Source organism: Molossus molossus, unplaced genomic scaffold, assembly GCF_014108415.1.
Source record: "Molossus molossus isolate mMolMol1 unplaced genomic scaffold, mMolMol1.p scaffold_m16_p_9, whole genome shotgun sequence".
Taxonomy (NCBI): domain Eukaryota; kingdom Metazoa; phylum Chordata; class Mammalia; order Chiroptera; family Molossidae; genus Molossus; species Molossus molossus.
The window spans coordinates 96,213,592-96,228,958 of NW_023425403.1; the positions used below are offsets into that span (position 1 = coordinate 96,213,592).

General features: G+C 46.3%; 1 protein-coding gene across 2 annotated transcripts in view; it reads right to left on the reverse strand.

Annotated features, from left to right (window-relative positions):
* The window catches only part of LOC118622989 (guanylate cyclase soluble subunit beta-2-like), an 80,212-nt gene that overhangs the window by 5,043 nt on the left and 59,802 nt on the right, over nt 1-15,367 (reverse strand). The window contains exons 14-15 of one of the 2 annotated variants that reach the window (XM_036250557.1): nt 9,935-10,089; nt 7,031-7,182 (exon numbers count right to left, since the gene is read on the reverse strand). In XM_036250557.1, the coding sequence (XP_036106450.1) occupies nt 7,031-7,182; nt 9,935-10,089 (307 nt within the window). Of the gene's footprint in view, nt 1-7,030; nt 7,183-9,934; nt 10,090-15,367 lie in introns of those variants that run through there. The other variant, XM_036250558.1, reaches the window with a different exon arrangement.

Below are 15,367 nucleotides of genomic sequence, written 5' to 3' on the forward strand. Positions count from 1 at the left end.
AAGCAGTTGTCATACCTGACATGTCTTCAGCACTTTACAGTTTTCAGATGATACAGAATATCTCATCCACTCCTCAGAGCTGCCCGGGAGAGCAGACTCTGTGCCCTCAGCTTTCAGAGTGAGAGAAATGCAGCACCGCCCCTCTGTGGAACAGGGCTGTGTTAACAGCTCAGCTCCCAGACCACGGGTTAAAAACAGCTGCGCCATTCATCAGCCCCAAGTGAAAAGGCCAGGAGGAGTTGAAAGCCACACCTTTGAAGGCCTCAGAAAGGCTATTGAAAAGCAGAGAGTAGGGGCTCAGGCTCCTCAACCTGGCTGCAACCCTGCTGGACCCCAGGTCATCATCAGGACTGAGAAGTGAGGGGCAAGGACCTGCAATAAGTGGCCACAAACCCATCCAGAATCATCCATCAGGGGAACTGCGAAGAGTGGGAAAGTTCTTCCTGTTGGGAAAATAGAGTCCAATTTGGAGGAATTGGCACCCCCCCCCCCCACACACACACACACACTGCCCGGAGCAGGCAGGCTGCTAGACCCTAAATTCAGTCAGGAGAGAGACCCTCACCACTAATGTTCTCCAGAGGAACTATTAGAAGTTGGTGTAAGAAGTCCTTCCAACTGACTTAACCTGCCGTGAGCCCAGCAAATGGACACCCTCAGCCTCCGATTCATAAGGCGGGGTCACCCACAGAGTGGGGCCAGGGCTACTTGCCTAACTGCTGTAGAAGGTCAGCCTGGAACCATTACCATAATCACTGAGAAACCCAGGAGACAAGTTGAAGCAAGTGGAAATCTGAAAACACACTGACGGGTCTGATGAGAGGCCAGCAGGGACAGCTGGAAGGCCATTTTTCCAGTCAATACTGAAAGGTGGTTGCTTAAATATCCAAGTCAACACATTGATCTCACTCTGGCTCAGTACTCCCATTTAATTGCCCTGGGGAGTCTCTCCACGGAGACATCCAACACCCAAATACAGAGTGGAGTGAAAGGAAAGCGTGTTATTGAAGTGCAAATGAGGTCCCGGTGCAGCCTGCAGGCTCCCACCAGAGCCTCTCCTGTCGCCTGTTGCCCCTGACTGGGCTGGGCTTGCAGCTCTGGTTACTGAACCCTCCTCTTAAAGCTGCAGGAAGGGGTGCCTGCCATCCCGGCGCCCTCAGGGAGGGCTCCGTGCGCTTCCTGCCGCCAGGAGGCCCTGAGACATTTTGCAGGAGGGATCCTCACAGGGGAGCCAGGCAGGGCAGAGCCTGCTTCCCACATCAGATGGACATGCCCCTGGAGAGCGCTCGTAAGTTTGCCAGCCAGGTAATATAACTTGTGAGGTTTATGGCAGATGTGATCAATGAGTTGAGGCTGGAATGTTCTCCCAACTGCCTCGAGACGGAAACAGGCTGATCTCTGAGGTAGCGAGATCCATCAGCCATTTAATCATCAGAGTCCTGACAGGTTTGGGCTACTGATGCAAACACTTTCCCATAGTGACGCCATGCAGGGGCCAGGCGGAATGGCCCTGGGGTGGCAGGTGAGAGTGAGGCCCTCTGCAGTAACGCTGGCAGCCTTCGCTCACCTCAGAGCTGAGCATGACATGATCAAACATAGCCAAACCCGTGAGAACTGGGACCGAAGCTATGATGAAAAGGTGGGTGCTGAGAGCAGGTGGCAGGGATTCTTCAAGGCTAAATTCTATGTCCGCTGTCAACTATTAGAGATGAGGAAGAAGCCGGTGTTGTAGTCAATTCAAATTCAAATTACCTGGGGAAGTTGCTAAAAGCAATTCTGATTCAGTTTAAGTCTGGGCTTGGGCAGCTAGAGTGAAGTCTAATGGCCTGGCTGGCTTGTTCTCACTTCTCCCAGCCTCAGTCCCCCGCAGTGTGACAGCTAGTCCTTACTAATGCACCTTCTAACTACACACAACAATCAGAAATCTGTTCAGATGGGGTCGAGAGTCTGCAAGAAGCATGGCTGGGCCAGCGTGAGGCCAAGGAGGCCAAGTGCACAGCCTCCCACCTGGGGAAATGAAATGCCCTTGGTCTGTTATTCAAAGACGGCTCACGTGGACATGGTCTGCCCCAGACAATCAAGCCTGAAGATCAAGTCTTATTTCTCCCACTTACTAGTTGTGGGGTGTTATACAAATTACATAACCTTCCTGGACTTCCAGTTTCTCACCTCTGCTGTGGGAATAGCCATGGGGCTGTTGTAGTGAATGAGATAATGTGGGTAACATGCCCAGCACAAAGTAGTTACCCAACAAATGCCAGTCCCCACCTTTCCAGTGTCCCCCACCAAACTGAAGTAGCCTCAGTTTCTCCTTCTCTAATTGTTGGTATTGATTTTTGTCCAGGGAAGTAACAGAAGAGGTACTGAATCAGGAGCCCAGTTGAGAAATTTCTGTCTCCTACCTCTAAGCAAGATGCCCAGCCTTGCCCAATCCTGTTGGTTTCTCCTGTGGAGAGACCCCCATGCAGCAGGAGTTTGATAAGTGAATTCATTCACCATCATGGAACACGAGGAGTTCTTACACCTCCCCTTCTGAGCTGTTTATGGAATAGCCATTTAGGAATACCACTGGCAGAGACCTTCTTCCTTTGAAGGTACTCCTGGAGGCCCAGCTGCTCCTCACCTCGTCCCAGACCCCATGCTCATACTCTGTGTGTATGGGTAGGAAAGCTCGAGGCCATACTGTCCAAGGCTCCTGCCCACCCCTCTAACTACATCCCCTTCCTCGCCACTCCTCTCTAGGTACACGGGCCTTCTTCTCCTGTGAACTTGCTCGAGTTGCGCCTGCCTTGGAGCATGGAAACCCCGAACCAGATAGCCACGTGCCTGGCTCTTTTCCTTCATGCCCCTTTCAGCTTAAATGCATTGGCCCTCTTCTCTATTATTCAGTTTTGTGTTCTTAATGTTTATTACCACCTAAAATTATCTCATTCATTTTGTTACCTGTTGTCTGTCTCCCTCTACTAAAATGCAAGCTATGAGGCAGGGACCCCGTGTGTCTAGTTCAAGGAACATCTCACCCCACAGTAGTGCCTGGCCTCAACCCTCTGTATTCCTGGAGCATAAGCAGATCTCCAAGGAACGTTAGTGAAGGAATCTATCAGTGCTGCAATTCCATCATAGCTCTGGACTGTTCAGGGCTTGAATATTCTTCGAAACATGCAACTGCAGGAAGGTAGGAAGTGGGGAGGGAGGGGAAATACCTCTGGGTAACGGCAGAAAGTCCACTTTGGGCTTCTCACTTCCCAGACCCAAGATTCCACCTGCCCCAAATCAGAACGAGGGAAGTTTTGCTGTCTCCTCTCACGAGAATTGAAAGGAAGGGTGCTAATCTTTCCCTCAACCCCAGATTCTGGGATCAGACTAGAGGGAAATCTTCAGGAATCTGGGCAACGCCCAATTCCAAGGGCTCAAGTGACACCTGATCTGATCTAAGAGATGTTGCCTAATAAAAATAACAATAGCTAACTCTTTGTATGAATTGTTAAGCTGTTCTAACTCTTCATTTGAATTATCTCATCGTCTTATGAAACTTTCTCAGGACTAGGGATTGTTTTTGAGAAGCCCCTGGGACATTGTACTCTGTAACAGACTTACTCTGTCACCTTCTCTCAAAAGCTTAACTCCATTTGGGTCACTGAAGATGAGGATTCCAGGGAGGGTGTCGGGGGCTGCACAGCACCAGGAAGAAGAGGTGCAAGGGTGCTGCTGCGACAGGGACTCATCTGTAGGCCCATCCCTGGTCCTTCACTCCTTTGTGACCCATCCTCAGAACCCAGCTGTGCCCAAGAACGGCTCTGGAGAGACCCGAACGGCTCACCAGGGCAGTCACGAGTAGGCATGAATTGAGAGCAACCTCCCATCCCTACCACCTTCAAGGACAACGTGGAGAAGAGGGTCGCGGGTCAAGGCTCTGTGGTGCGCCAGTGCTCTGGTTCCCCCTGAAGCCCGTGTGATGGGCTCAGTGAGGAGGTCTCCAGCTTGTCTCGTTAGGAGGCCTGCGGTGAAGGCAGTGTCCAGAGCAACTTCCTTCAGTGGGTATGTGGAGACATGCGTTTTTCTGAGTGTTAGAGACACTCAGGGGGGCCTCCCTGGGACAGCTGGGGTGGGGAAGTGAGTGGGTTCGGAGAGCTTTAAAAAAATTGTTCAAAATATGGCAAGTAACCAGTCAGAGGCTTCCTGCCCCAGGGCCCAGACTCCACCTGGGCTGTGCCTCTCTGGCTCTTTCCCATATGCCGTGAGCCATACCTCGGAGCCCACAACTCTACCCACATGCCATGCGGCACTGGGGGTCTTTGTCACTGCTCTGACGTGCTCACCGTCTGCTGCATCACTCTTGGGGAGCAGCTCCCGGCTGTCTGTGCACCTCGTGATGGCAACAGTTCTGATGTTTGGATTTTCTTGAGCACTTGCTTCTGCCAAAAAGCACGAGGAGAGGGAAAAGTGAGGACAGGCGAGCAGAATTCATGAGCAGTGCCCTTGACACCAAAGCTCCTGGGTATTTGCTCAGGTGCCCACGGTGTGAAGGACTGGGCAGACGGGAGTTCTCACTGTGCAATGTCACTACTGGGGAGGCTACAGGACACTTAATATGGTTAATGCATTCACCACCTGGAAGAAGAATGAGCCAGCTTTTGAGAACAAAAGGGGAAAAATGAAGGTTTGAGGAAGAGCTCTCCGGGATACCATCTTTTCTTGTTCCTGTTCCTTCCTGGGTGTCCTCAGAGCAGGTGAACAGGGGCTAAGGGAGAGGCACTCAGCCATGCAGACACAGGAAGGACAGTGCTGGGGTCCCCTCCCCTGCACATAATCCTCAGCATTGCGTGCACATTCGAATCACCTCAAGTTCATCCTCTTGGTCTCCCTCCCAGGCCTCCCCAAGCTGCCTGCAAGGCCAGTGCCTGTGTCCTGCAGGGGGAACTGAGGAAGAGGCCCCTTTGGGGTGAGCATGAGCAAGTTAGTGTTTCTGTGACCCCTCCTCCAACCCTGCTAGTTACGGGGTCACACTCTGGAGCCACTGAGACATCTAGAAAGCAGTGTCAGTGCAGTGTCCTCGGAGGGATCCCGGCCTTGCTCCTAATGGAGCCTCAGCACTGCGCTCCACTGGGGTGAGGACACCCCTGCCCCAGGGCGGACAGCTGAGCTCCCACAGGACACCCCAGCACTGCGCTCCACTGGGGTGAGGACACCCCTGCCCCAGGGCGGACAGCTGAGCTCCCACAGGACACCCCAGCGGATGAGAAAAGGCTGAGGGACGCTCACAGAAGCACAGAAAGGAAAGGCTGAGATCCCCACGCTGGGTTCCACACACAGGGCTGTGCCGTGTCTTTCCAGAGATACCTGGCCAAGGGGATCGGGCTGGGTGGGGGCTGGCCTCAGCCACGGGGAGGGGTGACCTTCCTCTATTATAAACCATGCCCGGGGCAACCTACTCTCAAAGAGGTACCTTTTCCCATTTTGCACAGAGACTCTGCTCAGAGTCTAGGAGGGGCTCCCGCGCCCTCTCTGTACCCCCTTTCTTCCTCTTTTGCAGAGTCCATACTGAGATCTTCAGTAGAGGCACCGTCACACACTTTCTACCTGGTTGTTTTGGTTTGGTTTTTCCAGCTCAGAACTGAACGTGGATTAGATTTTAATGACCCAGACCACATTCTAGAATCCCCTTTTTCAAAAGGAAACATTTGGGGACCCCTGCAGGGCGTATGGGAACAAGCAGTACTGGTTTGAGCCAGGCACACCTCCCCAGAAAGACCCTGCCCGTCCGGTGCTCTGCCCTCCTCTCCCACTGGCTGCGGCAAAACATCCACCCCCTTACGTTGCCTATTTCTGATAATAGAGGAAAAATGATTGTTTATTCCTCTCTAGCAACCCTTCCTATTGTGGGGAGGATATGGTGAGAGGGAGGGAGCCATGTGGGTGGGCAAGGTGCCCAGAGACCTCGAGGGTAGCTCCTGGTTTTTATTAGACAGTTATTTCTAGTTTTCAGTTTTGATCTTTCTGTTTCAGTGTCTCCATCAGTAAATGATGGCCAAAACCAATCACAGCTCACAGGAACACTAAGGTGAGCTGGTATTAAAGTAAAATCACTATGAAAACAGTTTTAAAACTTCTTTGAATACCCACCTGTTTGTTGGTATAGCCCCAATTTAAAAAATAGTAGCCATTTATGTCCCAAAGAGACATCCTGCATCTATTACGTACATCTATTACCTAATGAAAAACCTCTGGATTCAGAAACGTTTCCTTACAGGACCCTGGAGCAGCTAAGATTAACCCCTGTCAAAATGAATTCATGTCATTCTCTAGCTTGGTTCAAAGTTTCACCATGGTCTGGCTCCTGCTATTGGGTTTCCCTTCCGGTCAGCATTTCCCAGCATGAACCAGGGTCATTGTTAAGGGGCCCTGATTGTGTGGTGAATGGGATCCACCTTGCAGCTGATGGAGACCTCCTTGTTGAATTCCAGATGCCATGTTTTTTGAGCACCGTGAGCCAAACGGTGATCCCTGGTCCAGCTTAGCACTAGGTGGTTTTAACCTAAACTCATTATTTTGTCATTCCTGGAGCTGGGTGCTTCGCAGATCTTGTCCTTCCCAGCTTCGGAAGCCAGCAGAAAATGAGGCAGGTGAAAGGTTGTAGTGTGTGAGGAAAGCCTGTCCTGGAACCTCTGAGGCTGAGGAACAGAGGGAGACTCTGGAACCATCCCCAGCTGCAGAAGAGGCTGATGGAAAAGCCCTTTTCTAGGACAGGGGAGAACCTTAAAAACAAATGCATGGGAGACCCTTAGGCTGGGTCCATCAGCCCAGCTCAAGGAACAGCAAAACATCCAGGATGCAAACGAAGAGCGTTCAGGGCGAAATGGTTGCATTGATTCTCTGGAGCTGTTACTGAATGGAAGGTAGCAGTGTGGTTGTGTGGAGGAACTGATACCCACACTGACTCTGCAAACCCAAGGACCGCACTAAACATACCCAACAGCGCCAGTGGGAAAAATACTCAACACTCATAACGAGGCTTCTCTTCTTGGCTTACCTTTGTGATCAAGCAGAGTTTGAGGTCTCCCCATGATCTCATCGTCTGAGGCATTCAGGTTCTGGATCAGAAAGTATGTGGTCATTTTCCCTTTTCCTTTTACTTCGATTTCGCCCCTCGCAATGATTTCAAACCCTTGATTTTCCAGGGCTCTGAACAGAGGGAAAATAAACGCACCAGAGATCAAAGACCACAGGTCTGTAACCTGAGAGTTGGCTACAGTGGGACAAGTAATAAAAGAGGAGAAGTCTGAGATGCGGGGCACCTGACAGAGGAGCAGAACTCTGAGGCATCACCAGGGCCTGCACAGGGGGCACTCAGGTAGCTGGGGAGGAGGGAGGCATGAGTTCGGACATTTCAAACAGGGTGCCAAAGGCAGAGGGAGGGCACAGGGGTCCCAGCTCCACAGCCACATCTCAGTGCCCGTGTGCACCATCCCCACGTGGTTCTGAGACGGGGCTCCAAGATCAGCCTTCTTTCCATCTTCCCTGAGCGCCGGGTAACCCCCCGGGTGTCATCATGCTTGTCCTAACTACCCACGCTTCTCCATGATTTCTGGCTGTCAAGGACCCAAGAAGAGGATAAGAAGGGGGCCATGAAAAGAGACGGTTAGGGAAGAACTATGAAATGTTTATATATTTCCTGGCTGCTGAGAGATGTTGGAGAAGAACAGAGAACAGTGCGACAGCCATGTTTCCGTTCATGAGAGCTGCCTGGGCCAGGTCTCCGCTCTCAGCAGCCGTCCCCTGTCGCTGGCAAGTCCCGGAGGAGGTTTCAGACACTCCCCACACCCTCGCTCTCCCCCCTTGGGCACCTTCTCTCCTCACTCTCAAGCAGCTGACCACGCCTCCTACTTTGTAATCCGATTCATCTATGAAAGTTTAACCATTACATGTGAGACCCAGCAGCTTCTCACCTGTCACCACACAGACCCAATTCCCCAGTCTCAAAGGATGAGGTGTCTGGTTCGAGGCCACCCCATCCAAGCTTCCTTCCCACCTCCTCAGGCCCTGGGCTCATCAGCCACCTCTCCCCTCATCTTCAGCTCCCTTTCCATCGGCATCCTCCCCTCAGCCTACCAGCATGCTAAGGTCCCTTTTATCCTAAATAGAAACGAAACTTCTTACTTGAGTCTCTCCTGCTTTACTTCCATACATGTGCTTTCTTCCTTCTATCCTTCAACCCACAGTCCAGAGTCTATTCCCACTCTTCTACCACAAACTTTGAAAATGTCCCCAAAACCTCTGGTGACTATTTTTCAGTCCATTTGACATTTTTGTTCAATTGATCCTCCCTAAAAGTATACACAAGTGTGATTCTTCACCCCGAACTTCCCTAGTGCTTTTCTACTTCTCCCACCTCGTACACCAGCCCCTCCTCCTCCACCTGCGCCGTTCTCACCCTGCAGCCTTCCCAGGTGGTCTTATCAACTCTCTCGGCTTAATTACCATCGTATGATCCCAGCCAAGAATTCCACTGCAGATTTTATTCATCCATTTCATGGCACCTTTACCTAGATGCTCCATGATTCCTTTGAATCCAACACTTGTACACGTGAACTCATTGCCCTGACGACCTGGGATTCCTCTCATCTGTCCTGTTTCAGATGGCGAGGTTCAGGCCCTCAGCAGCCAGGTGGAGACCTGGGAGAGATTCAGGGCCTCTCCCTCTTTCTCATTATCCATCTCTAGCCATCACTAAGTCTAGTTTATCTTACTTTCCCCCACATCCCCACTTTCAATGTTCTGATGCAAATCAAGCTTCTAACAGGTCTTCTCTTTCTGTTCCCTGATGCTCACATCTGTCCTTCCTTGGCTTGAGCGGTCGGTGTAAAACAGGACCCTGACCTTGTCTCTGATCCCACACTCCCAGGGCTCCTACTCAGCTCAGCCCTCAGCGAGGCACACGGCTCTCACACTTTCTCTTCAGATTGTCCACGCCAGCGGCTAAATTGTTTCGTTCTGTCCTTACTCTACCTCAGTGTTTATCCTGCTTGTTTTTCCCTCTCGATACCTCAAGCCTACTCTGGAACTCATGCTCAGGAGTCCTCGAGGGACCTCCCCCTCTACAGGGAGTTTCTCTACTGGGTCAGGCACCCTTGGCCCTGGCTCCGGTAACACACTGCAACTTCCTCCAGGCCTGACCCCCAGGTCGGAGCTAGGCTCTTCTCCTTACTAGCCTACCTGCATCCTGAGGCAACTTACTAGCCTTTTGGTGCCCGATTTTCTTCATCTGTAGATAAAAATAACAATAGTATACCTTCATAGAGTTATTGCAACGGTAAGTGAACTAACACATGTAAAAGAACTTAGGACAGAACACGACCTCTTATAAGTTCTCAAGAAACTACAAGTATCATTTCATGCATATCTTTATCATTTATCACACTTTTAAAATAATGATCTGTGAATTTTTTTTTCTTCTTCCACTAGACCAAGGGTCAAGTTTTGTTTTTTTTTTGTTTGTTTTTTTTTTGTTTTTTTTGTGTTTTTTTTTTTGTAAAAGGACAGATAGTACATATTTTTGGCTTTGCAGGCCATAGCCTCTCACAATCACTCAACTCTGCCACCGTAACATGAAAGCAATCAAAGACAGTGTGTAAATAAAAGCATGGCTATGTTCCAATAAAACTTTATTTACCAAAAAAAAAAAAAAAAAACAGCAGACTAGATTTGGCCTGAGGGTTATTTTTTAAAATATATATAATATTAAATATATATCTAGAGCTTATTCTCCTTGAGAGCAAAAATTGTCTTATAGCAGAGGCTCAACAATATTTATTGTCTGACAGTGTTATGGAAGAAAAAACACAGTTTCCTCCACTACCCAACCCATAGCTGCCAGGCCTTCTGTACGTTCTAGGAGGAGAGGACAGAAAGGAAGCTTGAAGAAATGAGTGGCTACCTGTAGGTGGTGGGGCTCAGGTGCACGCTGTTGGGAAGCCCATGACTTTCCATCCTGGAAGCTGTGTTCACAGTGTCACCAAACAAGCAGTACCGTGGCATCTTGTCCCCCACAACACCTGCTAAGACTGGTCCAGTATGAATCCCTACTCTGATCTGTAGAGAGAGAACCTCACTGAAAAGAGACCTTCAAGTACTCTTGCTTTTATTTTTAAATTGAGGAATAATTTACATAACATAAAAGATCTCAAGTGTCTTGACAAATGCATATATCCTATAGCCACCATCCAAAATAAAATGTAGACTATAATATAGCCTTCACACAATGATCTCAGGCCGCTTTCCAGCTCAGTTCTATTCTCTCTGCACAGGTACCCGCCGTCTTGTTTCTTTGCCCGTAGATTCATTCGCCTGTTCTAGAACTTCAATAAATGGAATTATATAGTATATCCTGTTTTGAATCAGGCTTCATTTATGCAACATAATGTCTTTGAGACTAATAATGTTGTATGTATCAGTTCTTTTTTTCCTTCTTTTTGCTGATACTGTTCTAATGTAAGAATATATCACAATTTATTCATCTAGTCTCCTCTTCACAAACATGAACATTAGGTTATTTCCAGTTTGAAGCTGTTATGAACATTCTTGTACTGATCCTTTTGTGGACATACATTTTCATTTTTCTTGAGTAATACCTAGAAGTGGAATTTCTGGGTCACACGGTAGATGTCTATTCAATGTTCCAAAGAGGAGGAGAAGGAGGAGGAAGAAAGAAAAAATAAACTTTTCCCAACAATTCCCTAAAGTCTGAGCAATTTTATATTTCTATGAGCAATGCAATACTTTCAGTTGTTCCACATTCTCATTGCCATTTGGTCTTGTAGTGGGTGTGAAATGATATCTCATTGTGGTTTTTTTTTTTAATCCTCACCCGAGGACATTTTTGCATTTTTATCTTCAGATAGAGCAGGAGCGAGAGAGGGAGGAAGAGAGAGAGAAACATCGATGTGAGAGAGACACATCGAGTGGCTGCCACCCACACAACCCCACGGGGCCGGGGACAAACTGCAATGGAGGTACGTGCCCTTAGCGGGAACCGAACCCAAGCCTCTCTGGTCCATGGGCTGATGCTCTAACCGCTGAGCCAAACCTGCCACTGGCCAGGGCTCTCATTGTGGTTTTAATTTGTATTTCTCTGATGGTTAATGATATTAAACACATTTTCATGCATGTATTGTCCATTCACATATCTCTTTTTGTGAAAAGACTTCAAGATTTTTGGTCACTTAAGAAATTGAGTTGTTTATCTCTTATTGTTAATATATAGAAGTTCTCTATACATTTAGATATGTAATATATGTATATATTATAAATGTTTTTCCATTTTGTGAGTTTGTAGATTCAATTTCATTAATAAGCAGAAATTAAAAATTTTAGGAATACATTAGTTTGCTAGAGCTGCCATAGCCAAAGACCACAAACCAAGTGGTTTAAACAACAGAAATTTACTTTCTCACAGTGCTGGAGGCTGGAAGTCTAAGATTAAGACGTCAGCAGGTTTGATTCCTCTTGCAGCTTCTCTCCTTGGCTGGCAGATGGCCACTTCTCACTGTATCCTTATGTGGTCTTCTTCCTGTGCCCATGTATCCCTGGGGTCTGTTCATGTATCCACATTTTCTCTTCTTGTAAAGACACCAGTCAGAGTGGATTAAAGCCCACCCAAATAGCCTCTTTTCAACTTAATTACTCCTTTAAAAGCCCTCTAAATAGCCCTGGCCAGTTTGGCTCAGTGGTTGAGCATCAGCCTGTGGACCAGAGAGTCCCGGGTTCGGTTCATACTAGGGGCGCATACCACAAAAAATAAAATAAAATAAATAAAAGCCCTCCAAATATAATTACATTCTGAGGTACTAGGGGTTAAAGCATCAACATGTGAATTTCATGGGGGAACACATTTGGCCCATAATATTGAAGTTTATCTATTGTTTTCTTTTACTGTGAGTGCTTTTTGTGTCCTCGCTAAGAAATAATTGCTTACCCCAAAGACATGAAACTATTCTCCTATATTTGCTTTCAAGAAGCTTTATAGTTCTATCATTTATGTTAGGTCTGTGATACATATTAAATTATTTTTATATATAAAGTGAGGTAGGATTGAGGTACATTTTTCTTTCCATACAGATATTAAATTATAACAAAAAGTTTCTCAAGAAAAGTTCCTTCCCACACTAAATTGATTTGGTACCTTGGTCAAAAATCAGTTGGCCTTGCCCTGGTTGGTTTGGCTCAGCGGTTAGAGCGTCGGCCTGCGGTCCCTAGAGATCCTGGTTCGGTTCCCTCTAAGGGCACGTACCTTGGTTGCAGTTTGTCCCGGGTCCTGGTTGGTCGAGTGGGTGGCAGCCACTTGATGTGTCCCTTTCACGTCGATGTTTCTCTCTCTCTCTTTCTCTCTCTCTCTTCCTCTCTCTCCCTCCCACTCTATCTGAACAAAAAATGGAAAAGTTTCCTCGAGTGAGGAAAAAAAAAATCAGTTAGCCTTAAAAACATATATACTAAACTGCTGGACACTCTGTACTGCTCTGATAATTTATTTTTTATTATTATTTTTAAAATACATTTTTATTGATTTTTTAGAGAGAGAGGAAGGAAGAGGGAAAGAGAGAGAGAAACATTGGTGTGAGAGAGAAGCATTGATTGGCTGCCTCCTATATGCCCCCTTCTGGGTATCAAACCCGCAACCGGGGCATTCACCCTGACCAGGAATCAAACTGGGACCTCTCAGCTCATGGGACAACACTCAGTCCACTGAGCCACACCAGCCAGGTCGAGAAGTTATTTTTCCGTCCTTCTGCCAGTTCTACCCTGTCATTATTACTGTAGCTTTAGAATAAGTCTTGAGATTTTTAGTAGTGTTAAGTCTCCCAATTTTATTATTTTCTTAGATTTAACACTAGATTTAGATAGTTTGTTTTTATTTTATTTTACAACTTTTAATTCTTAGAATATAAAAATTCAGCTAATTTTTGTGTGTAGTCCTTGTATCCTGTGACCTTAGTAAACTTACTTTTTAGATCTGGTAATTTACTGTAGCTTGTTAAGGTTTATTAGGTGCACCATTATTTGGTCTGTGAATAATGATCATTTTAATTCTTATTTTCCAGTTTTTATGTCTCAATTTTCTTTTTCTTGCCTTATTACACTGGAAGGACTTTTGATATATTTGACTATATATTATTATATATATTGTACTTATCTTGTTTTAGTTTGCTAAGCTCTTAAAAATGCAGGGTGGTAACTTTCATTGACTAAAATTTTCAACTATTTTTCTTCAACTATTTGCTCTGAGCCATTCTTATTTTATGTCCCTATTTTCCTTCTAAAACTCCAGTTTTATATATGGTAGTCCATTTGATATTGTCCTGTAGGATGCTCTGTTTCATTTTTTTACCCTGTTTTCTTCTTTGTGTTTCAGTTTAAATAATTTCTAATGCTCTGTTTTTAAAATCTCTTATCCTTTTCTATACTTTATCTAGTCTCTTTTGACCCCATAAAATGAATTCTTTACTTGTAATTTCTTATATCATGTTTTGTTTTTGTTTGTTTGTTTTTATTTTTTTTTCTTTTTATCCTCACCCGAGAACATTTTTTCCATTTTTTTTTTTTTCTGTTCAGATAGAGTGGGAGGGAGAGAGAGAGAGAGAGAGAAACATCGATGTGAAAGGACACATTGAGTGGCTGCCACCCACACGACCCAACCAGGGCCGGGGACAAACTGCAACCGAGGTACATGCCCTTAGCAGGAACCAAACCCGGCTCTCTCGGGACCGCAGGCCAACACTCTAACCGCTGAGCCAAACCGGCCAGGGCTGTTTTTGTTGTTAATCTTCACCCAAGGATATTTTTTCCATTGCTTTTTAGAGAGAGTGAAAGGGAGGGAGAGAGGAGGAGAGAGAAGAACATCAATGTGAGAAAGACACATTGATCAGATCCTTCCCTGATGTGCCCCAACTGAGGCCAGGGATCGAACCTGCAACCCAGGTATGTGCCCTTGACCAGGAATTGAACCTGTGTCCCTGTGATGTAAAGGTCAATGCTCCAACCACTGAGCCACACTGGCCAGGTGATATCATGGTTTTTATTTCCATGGGCTAGACAGATAGATTGATAGACAGATAGATGATAGATGGAGGAATAATAGAGTAGATAGAGATAAAGTGTGTGTGACCTATTTAAATGTCTTCCTTTTTAAAATATTTATCATACTTATTTTAAAGACTCTGTCTCATAATTTCAATATATAGGCCATCTCTAGGCCTGCTTCTAATGACCATGTCCTCTCTTGGCTATACACCACAACACCATTTTCTTGTTTCTTTTTGCATCTCATATTTTAAATTATCTAATTGTATGTCCCATATTGTGTGTAAACGTACAATAGAGACAAGAGTAGATAATAATTACCCCTCAGAAAATTTATACCCTTCTTTTGTGAGACAGCTAGAGTAGAGACTGAATGAACTAATCTGTATCCCAGTGGGGTCTGGGCTTTTTCCAGAGATATTGCTGGTTTCCATGCAGCACTGATTTCAAATATTAAAAAGGCTGGATCGGGACTTTCTGTCCAGCAGAGCTTGAGATCTGAACATCAGCAAGGCTCTGAGAGCCTCCTCATGCTATATAGCCACACCACCAGCTTCCTGGATTGTTGGAGATCTCGCTCTGCTTTATACACCAATAGTGAGATTTGAGGGAGTCTCCTTACTCATCAGTCCTCCCAAGGCTCCCTCTACCTGAGGAGATTTCTCTCTGCCTCCAGGCATCAAAGGGTCACTGTAATGCACTTGGTGAACTACAAGAATACCTCAGAGGGATTTCTCTTAGTTCTTCCACTCTAACTTTACCCTTCCATGAGCCACTGCCTTGCATTTGGGGAAGTCCCTATATACATCAGGAACTTAGATCTCTCTCAGTTGTCCTTTCTTATCCCTAGCCTTTGGCTGACTAAGCCTATATACTTGTGAAGGCCCATGGGAAAGAATTGGTAGATAAATACAGCCTCTGTGGCCAGGACATTTGAAGACAGGATTTGGGGGATTTTAACCTGTCATTATAGCCCCAGTGTGGTTGTAAAAAGTTCACTAAAATTTAGACTGGTTTCTCCTTACCCTCATCTCTGGTGGATTACTTCTGCTTCTCTAGTGCTGTATGTATTTATGGTGTCTTCTCCTTGAAAGGGCTTATCACTTTCTAGAATTTAGCTCATTTATATTTTTTTACTCTCTGAGAGTTTTTTTTTTTTTTAAGTGCTAGTATAGAACTAAAAGTCTCCTGCAGCCTTCTACATCCTAACCAGATTTACTGGTCTTTTTGTTTTCATGGTAGATTTTCTCCTGAAATATGATTGTAAATTCCTCTAGCAAAAGGAGCCTGTCAT